At 43.8% G+C, this 11,286-nt stretch overlaps 1 protein-coding gene across 1 annotated transcript in view; it reads right to left on the bottom strand.

The window, feature by feature from the left end:
* Positions 1 to 9,133: 9,133 nt before the first annotated feature.
* The window catches only part of ATP13A4 (ATPase 13A4), a 145,316-nt gene continuing 143,163 nt past the window's right edge, over positions 9,134 to 11,286 (bottom strand). The window contains exon 30 of the mRNA XM_027108707.1: positions 9,134 to 9,511. Coding sequence (XP_026964508.1) covers positions 9,299 to 9,511 — 213 coding nt within the window. The 3' untranslated portion in view covers positions 9,134 to 9,298. The remainder of the gene's footprint in view (positions 9,512 to 11,286) is intronic.

Genomic DNA, 11,286 nt, shown 5'->3' with positions numbered 1-11,286 from the left:
TTTGCGATGACCTAGAGGGGTGGGATAGGGAGGGTGGGAGGGAGGCTCAAGAGGGAGGGGATATGGGGACATATGTATGCATATGGCTGATTCTCTTTGGTGTACAACAGAAACTAACACAGTATTGCGAAGCAGTTATACTCCAATAAAGATCTATTAAAATTTTTTTAAATTATACTATTGGAATAAAATAAAAGATCTATTAAAAAAAAGAGTAAACCCTAAAAAAGAAAAAAAGAAAAAAGAAATCACCGTTTTAGCAACATGGTGATACATCATCCTTACGTTTGCATATGTATAATTTTCTCTGAAATACCTTACAAGGTAACTGAAATTCCAGTTTCCAGGCTCAGCAATGCTCTGGCACTTGTAACTTCCCCTCAGGTCACACTTACATGGGCTTCCCTTGGTAAATCTTGAGTTCAGCCTTTGCCAAAAAGCAATCAGTCCGACCACTGCTTTCTCTGGCGTTTTTCCATAGGTAGTAGCTGCCTCTTCCTCATATGAATGAATTTCTGATTGCACAACTGAAAAAGAAGTGAGAAAATTAAGTCAATGGATTCTGTCTTGGAAGCAAAATTGCTGATGTTTCATATTAATGTCAGTAAGAACCAAATAAACAGGGACTGTGATTAAGACTTACCAATGAGCCAAGTGCAGATTGCCCTCCAGACTTTGCGCCCCGGATGTCTTTGTTGACAAAGAAGTGTCTGGCTTTTGAATCAGTGGGGCATCTTTTGGAGGGACTCGGGTTTCTCATGACAACACAGACTTTTGTGTGTGTGTGAGCCTGAGGGACTCCTTGCCATACAAGGCTATAGTAGGTAAAGAAACTCTCAGTAAGGCATAAACCACTGCAAGCCTTACATACCATCATAATGTTGTGCCTCCACGGAACAAGACACAGAACAAAATTGGGGACACAAAATTCCTTTCATTTTAAAGCCTTCACCGTTGAAGATTCTGTTATCTAAGAATTACCTTCCCTTTTCTTCACTGATTATTCATCGTCTTAAGTCACCATCCCTACAGATTTTTCTAGAGTTGCTAACTCGGCAGATTTGGAAGCTTTAATTCTCTGACCACTTAAAACCAGATGTCACGCCTTAAGGTCAGATCAGAGGACGCTACCCACCTGCCTTGCTAAGAACCTTGTAAATATCTACTCTATGCCAAAATAAATTTTGAAATGTTCTTTTATCCAAAAAAAAAAAAAAAGTTTGAGAGATGTAGGGGAAAAAATGATGTGCCACATTTAATCTCTTTTGATTTTTGCAGTTATGAATGAGGTAATAAATTATATGCTCATGCCAATAGCCAGGGAAACTAAGATGTAGACATAGTAACTAATTTGTTCAAAATCACAAATCAGAGAATTCTGGGTTAGAGCTCAGACCTGCCTGACTCCTAAGCTTATTCTCTTAGCTGCCATATGCCATTGCCCGAAAGCGACACTTTTGAGATTGACTTTATCTATCTGAGAGCTGTGTGGCCCGCATGATGAGGTCAGACATGGGGTACTTGTCGTGAGCACATGACCTCAGCTAGCATCGCTGTTCCTACGCCCCCAAAAGCCAGCTCTGCCTACCTGCACAGGCTCCAGGTGCAGGCCTGAGCTACCCAGTTTGCCCTGGGATACCCACTGTGCTAGGGTTAGGTGTGGGCAGACACAAATATTTGGCCTTTGTCAAGTATGACTCTTGGCATCCAGACCAAATAGGTTACAGGATCCCTCTAGGGAGGATCTGAACCTATAAAATTGTCCCCAGATCAAACCAGTTTCTAATTAGTCATAGATTGTGGCTGAATTCTTGAGGCTATTTAAGAAGCCCTTATCCAATTCTCAAGGCTGACCTTGAGCTGGGTCAAGAGAGAACGGACTCAGCTTTCAGGAAAAAGCACCCAGCCAGCTGTGGAGCCACTTTAGCTTGTACTTTGCCTAGTTCCTGAGCAGACCAGGAACATGGCGTGGCCTTGGGGCTCTGAGCTGTTTTCTCAGAGTGCTTTACCCTTAAATGTTCCTGCATATGCTTCCATGAAATGCACCTTCACCTCCTGGGTAGGTATCGCTCCTATCTTTCTAACCTATGTTTCCCTATCGTAGTCACAAACAGGATCACAGAAGCAGTGCCACGCTGAAGTCTCTCCTGAATCACTGAGATCCACAGAATACTGCAGTAGGGCTCCTTCTGCAGGACGCTCTTCTCTCCCACACAGACACACAGAGCACCACTCCAAGATGATCTCTGCTGCTTCCATGAGGCTTCTATGGGCCTTATCTGACCTGGAGGTTGGTTGCAGGGGACCCCAAATTGCACGCCACTCTAGTCACACCTCCCCATTTTTAATCTTCTTTTTCCACTTTCTACCTCCCTTAGCCATTTGGAGACATGCTCAGACTGTTTATAATACTTATAGGTCTCTGTGTGACACCCTCAGCCAGTAGCAAAATGCATCTTCCTCTGGTGCTCACACAGTCGCAACACTGCAAAGTGACAGAGGCCACAGGTGGATTCCCTCCACTGTGCTTTTATCACACTCTGACACACCGACCACAGAGTGGGCCCCTATCTCTATCCCTCTCCCTATCTCTATCTCTACCCCTACCCCTATCTCTGTCTCTATCCCTATCTCTTTCTCCATCTTTCTCTCTATCCCTATCTCTATTTTTTATCTCTTTCTCTCTCTCTTTTCATCACAGCTTTCTGTTCCTTGGGCCCCTGCAAAAGTTGGTAAAGATAAGGTGAAACCAGAGAACAAATTGGAAAATACAGAGCCAATTATACTGAAATTCTCCCCCCGTTCCCTAATATCCATTGTTTGGTTTTCGAAAAAGTTTGCTTGCCTCAATTCTCTCTTCCCTCGGGTTGAGTACCTTTCTAGGAGAGCCTTTTCACTCACAAATAAACCTCTAGTGTCCTCTACATATAAAGATGGTCTTTGTAGCATATACCTAGCTCTTCTAATTCCACAGCGCACCTCCCCCACCCGCTATACAAGCCATGTATATGTATATGTATATACCTACGAGCCAAACTCATTAAGCACAACACTGGAATCACTATACTTTTATACTTCTGGTTGTTTTTATTCATAGCCCTAATGTTTTAGTTAAGCTTCTTTGTATTGAATGGAAAACAGATGTTCACAGACAAAGAAGGAGAAATAAATCAACAAAATGACCCAGTGATTATATTTTTTATTCAATCATGCCACAGCTGCTTGTGGAGACTCAACCATGGCCCTGTGCTGCGTATAGCGTGGGAAAATGAAATGAATCAGGCTTGGCCCCTACCCTCAGAGAATGTGCTCCTAGTTAAATGGGGTTGTGGAGGCACTGGAGGAAATTAAAACACTACTGGACGATAATACAAGGTAGAAAGAACTGTCTGCTACCCAAAGGATGGGTATGTAGAGCAGATAAAAGAGGTCTCCCATTTGTTTTGGCAGATCCGGTGGCATTATAACTGGATCTTGAGAAATAGGTGGGATTTGGGTGTATGAAGATAAGAGTAACAATTATAGAGAAAACAGCATGGGAAAAGGTATTGTGGTGAGAAAGGGGTTATTGTATGCTGTGAATAAGTGAATTACAGAGTGCTGGGAATAATAAGTGAGTTACTGAGTGTGGAAATGACAGTTGGCTGCATTATAGAGTACAAGGATGAGAAATGTCTGAGATGAGGCCAGATGTGGCCAGTGCAAAGAGTCTTAAATTCCTTACTAAACAATGTGTATTTTATTTGGTAGATAATTTAGACTGTGAAAGGTTTCTGACCATGGACGTGGCATGATCAAGTTGGGCGATAAAATTCATAGGGACCTTGGGAAGCAAAACCAGAAGAGAGACTTCAGTTGGGGAGACCAGATAAGAGATTCTTATATTCAGGCAGGTGGTGGCCAGCGTCTTGGAGGAGAGGAAGTTCTACTCAAGAGATACAGCCAAGAGAGCGTGCAGGGATTTAAGAACTGATTGGAGGGGGACAGGTGGGACTCTTCATTGCATGCCCATGTTTGTGGTTACACAAGGAAAAGTCCTCACTTACCCACAAAGCCTTCCTGATGTCACACAGAACCACCACTTTTGGCTTGTGATACAATGTGAATGGCGCCCCCTTGAGTTGTGCAGTGCATAATACATGCAACGTTATGTGAGACCTTCTGGCAGCACTGTCACCCTTATCCACAACTTCAAACTCAAGAGTTTCCATAGTCAATATGTGTGCAGCCTTTATCACAGGCCAGGGCTTTATCAGATTCTTCATGAAGCTGAAACACTAAGGAGAGAGGATCAAAAGGAGATGGCAAGGAAGTAGAGCTGGGAGAGTCTGGATAGCCCTTTGAGGACTCTACATTCAAACTTGGATGCTCTACAACATGTTACATTCTCTTCCCTAGTGGATTAGATGATTTGATTAGCAGAATCTGGCTAGGAGTGAAAAACATAAAGGACCTTCATCTGGAAACCTATAGACTAGGATTTTAGACTCAGGTCACCCATTTCCTAAGTGCGTGATCTCAAACAATTGGGATTTTTTCAACCTCAGTCTCCTAAAGGGTTGCTCATGTATTATGTAGAAAACAAACCGAGGTAGTGGGGTGAGGAAACCCTTGGATAAAGTGGTCGGGTCAGGGCAGACTTTTTTGAAGAAGTGACCAGTGAGCTGAAGCCTGAAGGAGAAGGGAGTCAGCCAGGAGGGTAGGGGTTGGTGGGAGTGGGGGCAGCATCCAAGGCAGAAAGGATGGCAAATGCAGTCTTTCCAGGGAAGGAACAAGCTTGACATGTTTGGGAATGCCAGGGTGACTCACCCCTAAGGCTCTGTCAACACCTCTAGGAGAGGTGTGTTTTGTCATTGTTGTTTTTATTTGTATGTGTTTTCAATTTTGAGGAAAGTCATTTCGTTGATAAAGTTTACAGGGTTCTTTTAACAAGTCTAATGGAACCCACAGGACAGCCAATGTTGTGTGGCAGCAATTTTCAAGGGTTTTTTCTTAAGCATAAAGAAGTGAGCATAGTACAAAGCCGCAAGAGAATTCATATAACCCTAAAAAAAGCTGTACAAAGTAGGGGCTGAGGGCTTCCCTGGTGGCGCAGTGGTTGGGAGTCCACCTGCCGATGTGGGGGTCGCGGGTTCGTGCCCCAGTCCGGGAGGATCCCGCATGCCGGGGAGCGGCTGGGCCCGTGAGCCATGGCCGCTGAGCCTGCGCGTCCAGAGCCTGTGTTCCGCGGCGGGAGAGGCCACAACAGCGAGAGGCCTGCGTACCGCAAAAAAAAACCAAAAAAAACAAAGTAGGGGCTGAGCAAAGTTCAAGCAGAGATACAGGTTTCTGCTTCTGGAGACTGAAGGCAAAAACCAGAGCTTTATGTGATCTCATGACATAGGCTCACAGATCTCTGGTTTTATGATTTTACTGTCAGCTGTGGGAGTTGACCTCTTCTGTGATTGATGGTTAGGTCCAAGAGAACTTCTAGGAAAACTAACAACTCTTTCTGGAGGAATTCATACTCATGATGGCAATCCATTGTACAGCTGCCTTGCTTGCCTCCTTGATTGCTGGTGCTGCAAACATCCTGGGGAAAACAACATGGAAGAGTGACACAGCAGAGACTTGGCAGGCAGAGAGGTCCCATGTCTGAAGGCAGCTCCGGTCCATTCACTCTCGAGCTGTGTGTCCTCGGACAAGTTACTAAGCCTTTGGGGGATTTGGTACCTCATGAAAAGAAGGAGGATAGTCGTCCTTGCCCTGCCTTCCTCCTAAGACTGTTATGTGGCTTAAATGAAAGCACGAGTGTACAGGTGTTTTGGAGACTGTAACGTCCTGTAACAAAGCAGGGAATAATAGCATCTGCAGTGTTAGAAATGCCTGGGACTTTGTAAAGATGTTGCTTTGACTCAGCATTACTGGAGGAGACCACACCATTTTATTATCCAGAATGAAAGACTTCACTGCGGAGAAAGAAAGACTGATTTTAGAACAACAGAATGATAGATTTTACTTGCCTCCTTCGTACAGAATAAATTATTATCGCATAAACAACATACGAGCCTCTGAATATATAATCCCTTTTTCCAGTTATCACATCTGCAAGTGTGTAATGCACACTTCTGTGAGCACATAAGGACGTACACGGCACAGCCGTACTTCCATTCTCTATTTCCATCATTCCATATTTAGCAAGGCGAGCCTGGAGTCAGGGTTCTTCTCTATGGGTAAGAGCCGTATACCTTGGAGTAAACATACAGGGGACCCTCCCAAATGGTTTGGACCAGGTGACTATGTCCTTTTCTCCTCCAAGTCCTGGTCAGGAAAGCATATCGGGCACAGGTAGCACTGCCCTTGGGTTTGGGGCACTGTCCCATGTTCTTTTTCTCAAAATTTTCAAACACCTCTTTCTGAGAAAACACTCACATCAGAAGTATCCCCCAGTTGTCAATTTGGCAGTCAGGGCCCCGCTCTGAGCAACTTTTGTCTAGGTTCCTGTCCCATCAGAAGCCACCTTCCAAGGTACAGAGCAATCAGTTGTGCATCCTCACCATGGGACCTCCCCAGCCTAGCCCCCCACAAGGTCAGTCTGATATTCTGTGTGGGCAGCAGTCATAAAAGGTTCGCATCCCAGCGTGAGACTGAGACACTGGGTGTATCAAGCCTGAAAGGAATCCTGCAGGTAATTGAGTTTCATCTGATACTTGACTTCCCTTGCGAATTGGTCTTTGAATATCTGCTGCAACCACCAGTGTCACGGAGTGCACACAGAGGTCACCAACTTCCACCTCTGGCAGTGCTGACTGTTAGGGTAGTGGTCTTCGTGTCAGCCTGAAGCCACTCCCATCGTGCTCTTCACCCACTGGTGGTGACACCAGATCCAGGTCAGAGCTTTCTCTCTCACGGGAACTCCTTCAAGTGTTTGACTACCATTCTGGCGTCCCCTGAATACCCATTTTTCCAGGCTAAGCACTTCCTGGTCTTTCACTCACTGCCTCTAAGATGTAGTTCGTCTCAAGAACGATCTTTAGAATGAGTCCCTTTTGGCCAAGGTTTTATGGCTGGTGAGAAGCCAGAGTCCTCCGTCCCTGTTCCCTCTGCTGAGGATGGAATCACTTCAGATCAAGATAAAAGCAGCTCAGAATTGCAGAAAAACAGACACCTGTGGTTTGGGGGTTGGTTTTGTTTTTAACACACCTCTAGTCTAAGGCTGGCAGGATGCCTTGCATTCATTTGAACAGAAGGCCCTGGTATTAGCAAAGGCTTGCCTCCTTGCACCTGGCAAAGAAGAAATTCACTCTTTGTTTGACTGTGAGATCACACCACGCACCCCTGCCCTGTTGGAGCTTAGTAATTGGGAGGTATTTGGAGGTAACATCAGGTTCGCTGAAGATTTGTGTCCAAGGTCTGGGTGTGCTCTCCTCACCCTGCATCTCAGCTTTCTCATCTGTAAAATGCTGATGGGAAGCCCTTCCTTGTCTGAGTTCCAGGAGGATTGTGTAATTCAGATGGCTAGTGGAGGTGACAGCACTTGGTGAGCGGCTTTTCAGAGTCTGAACGGTGCACCCCACACTCGCTCGTCACTAGGCTGCAGACTATCTCCAGCTTGCCCCTGCCCACAACTTTCGAAAGATGAGAACAACTATCAGTTTTAGAAAAAGACATTCAGAGCTTCCATATCACTGCCAAGGCTGACTTTGTCCAAGGAAACATTTCTCTCTGTACTAAGACAAAGATCCTGCAGCCTGCTCTAATGATTCTTCACACCCTATTTTAAAACCAGAAACGACAAGGTAACGTTGCGGCTGAGAAACACCATGTTCCAGAATTATCTGCACCATGTTCCAGAACCACGCTCAGGAGTTAAGCCGGGTAAGGGAATGCTTGCAGACGCTCTTAAGTAGCCAACCAGCCAGGGACTCACTCCCTGCCCGGAACATTCACTTAGGATTTGATGTTTGTCATGAACATGTTGCTTTTGCTTTAAAATACTATTTGTGGAAGTTTACCTAGAACTCAGTGTTGTCTGCTGAGCTCAATATAACCAAACTGTACTAAGGATAAAATAAGGGAAATTTTTGTTTTCTGAAATCTAAAGCCTCAAGCTTAAGAAATGCGGACGTTGTATGAGGACTTATGTTAATGATAACATATAATGTTGTAGCACGAGACTAACTTTTCTCAAAAATAATAGAGCAGAGGAGTAAAACTTCCTGGAATTGGGCACACGAGACGCGGGGTTCCTAAAACACAGACGTCCACAGAGTCAGGAGCCAGAGGTTAGGGGACAGTTCTAGTGCTCTTTGATTTGTGCTACTTTCCTTTCTTTTCCAGGAACATAAGCCAGACCAACTATGTAATCTGGGGGACCCTTATTAAAAATAAGCACTTTCAAGATGCCAATAGCAGAGTATTAAGCCAACAATGGGACCTTTCTGAGCATGAGGCCCTATGCGACTGCCAGATTGTATGCCCATGAAGCCAGCCCTAAATACAGGAGACTGTGCTTCCCAGTTTCTTTGCCAAATCCCTGGTTAGTGTGGTGTGAGTGATGGGAGAGATGTGCACCACTTTGACACAGTGAAGAGCTCCCATCCTCCTTCCCCATTGCAACATACATGGCGTCCTTGTGTTGAGTCGGCGGAGCCATCAGATTGGAGCAGTCGCCACTCCGAGGAGGGCTATTCTAAAGGGCCACCCGGCTCAAGACAGAAGCTCTTGAGTGTTAAGACACTGAGATACTGGAGCTGTTTGTTATTGCAGCATCGGCTAAGCCTATCCTTACTAATACTTAGGGGAAGGCCAGAAATGGAAGGAAACATCTCAAATCTGAAAAGTACCAGAAAGGAAAGGAAACCAGACAGTGAAGAGTGGTGTGATGGTTCTCATGCATTTGTTTTTCCATCAATGAAATAAGAATTCAAAAATGATCTTTAACATGTTTACAATTCTATGCTACCTTCCCTCAACTTATTTAAAAAATATATTATCTAAGAAGAAAGACTACGTACTCTCCTTCTCCTTTAGCCTCTCAGTCTCTTGGCCCATTGCCATCCGTGGACCATTCTTGAATCACTGAACACCTCTAATACTTTCAGAAGCCAAGAGAAAAACACTCTCCTAGGGCAGTGTTCTGCTCTGTAGAAAGTATTTTATCCAAAAGACTTTAATTTGTCACCATGATTGGGCAGGTTTTTGATTCCAAAAACTCTAGCTGATATTGTAAGAGTCTCACTGCTTAAAAACAAATCACTGAAACTGGTCCCTTTTGTCATCGTTACTATGTTATATAAACTCGGATATCACATTGCCTTCAAAGTTGCTCCTCGTTGCTCTCAAACACCGGGTTGCTATAAGACACTCCCCTGCCACACGCCGGCATGTCAGAGTAGGAGGTCTGGTTTATGGGGGGCCAACTGGGGTCATTTGCCAAGGCCCTCTGCCATATCCGATACTGGCTTTTTGATTGATAGCCAAAACATCTTTTGATTATCATCCACAGGGCTCTATTTTCAATGATGGCCTCCTGCAAAATAAAAGAGTTACTGTTTACAATCAGAGGTTAGGTGTTTCCAGAATACAGCCTTCCATAGACCCTCATAAGGCACTACTGCACTGACTGCTTCAATCTAGCCTGACAAACAACTTGAGCTTCTGACAAATCCAAGGTGATTTCATGTGATAGGTCATGGCCTCTCAAACTTTTCCACTTAAGAAACTCTTCTGGAAGAAGAGAGAGAAACAGTTTCAAGAATCCAGAAACATAGCTTGAAGTAGTCCGCCTCAAGGATTTCATATGTAAATGAAATATAAAAGCATCCAAATTCTGCAGTTCACTCCATATCACATCCGTATGTGATTTACTATAAATGACACTTAAAATTATCTACTACCAAATGGTACTGACCTTATAGAAAGATAGGCCATGCTTATGATGTGACTTGGGTGTACCCTGGCACGTCACTGCGTAGTCACGAACACAGGTAAAATTTGGGATGTGGGCCACAGTTTTGGAGCTGGACAGATCTGGATTTGAATCCCAGCTCTGACACCTACTATGGGCAAGTTAATTACCGCATCTGAGCCTCAGTGATTAGAAATAATAATTCCTTCCTCTTATATCTGTCATTAGGATTATATAACTCCCCTTACAATGCAGAGCATGGCATGGCACAGCTACTTCCCTTTACCATTCTCCTGAACTATTCATCTAACAAACGGCTGTGCATTGCAGCCTTATTCACATAAGCCTCCAAACTTCACCTACAAATATTTCATTGCAATGCGTTCTATAAGATGACAAAAGATATGTCCTTTGAAAACATTTTGGATTGGCATTTTACTTCATGAGTTAGACTGAGCCTTGAATAGAGCCCAAGTTATAACTTATAATACACAGCACATGAGGGATTATGTTAAATTCATTTTTTTCATCCTATGTGGTCACAAAGATTGACCATCTTATAAGTTACCATGAAAGAAACAAGAGGAAAATATGAGGACCCAAGCTGTCCCACAGAATTAGAACTGGTTTTGGTGTCTGTCAGTGGTATCTTTGCGAAACTGAAAGAGTTAATTCTGTAGAATTCTACGAGGAACTTTGCTAGAGATAGTGGTTTCCTAAAATCCACCCATCTTTGACATCTGAGTCCACTGCCCATGGAAATCATAGAGAACAGCTAGTCTGAACATTCCTCTAAAAACTGATCATCTGCCGACAGGCTGTTAAACACCCACACAGCCATCTTATCAGCATCTTGCAAACCTCAGGGATCACCTAGCCAAACCTGTTCCTTTACTTTCCCAGACCAAGGTTTTTTGTCCTCTTTAATTGACAAGAGAACAGTAGTTCTCCTTAGAGCTGATATAAGGCAGGATCATAGGTATTCAATTAAAGGTTTCAAAATCTAACTTATGTCCAGGAAATCTTAGCAGGCTTCGTACAAAACAAATGAACACACACACACACACACACACACACACACACACACACAAGACATTAGTGCTCTACACAATATCTTGAGCTTTGTTACAATTCTACAAATGTGATGACTTGTATTACTTTGATGCCCTGAAAAGGGAATCAAAGAAAGCAGAGAAATAATCCGTCCTGTCACTGTACATTGTAAACTAGATGTAGAATGAGAAACAAAAGGAAAGCCTTGATGATATACCATTTCTTAAAGAAAAAAACAAAACTTCATCACATGAGCTCTTCTGACAGACATTCAAATAATTCATATATATATATATACACACACACACACACACACACATACATATATACACACACACGCATTC

Source organism: Aethalodelphis obliquidens, unplaced genomic scaffold (assembly GCF_003676395.1).
Source record: "Aethalodelphis obliquidens isolate GAN/ISIS:26980383/991018 unplaced genomic scaffold, ASM367639v1 scaffold1, whole genome shotgun sequence".
NCBI lineage: Eukaryota > Metazoa > Chordata > Mammalia > Artiodactyla > Delphinidae > Aethalodelphis > Aethalodelphis obliquidens.
Note: the sequence above shows the minus strand (reverse complement) of the source record. Positions and strands in the feature narration are given on the sequence as shown.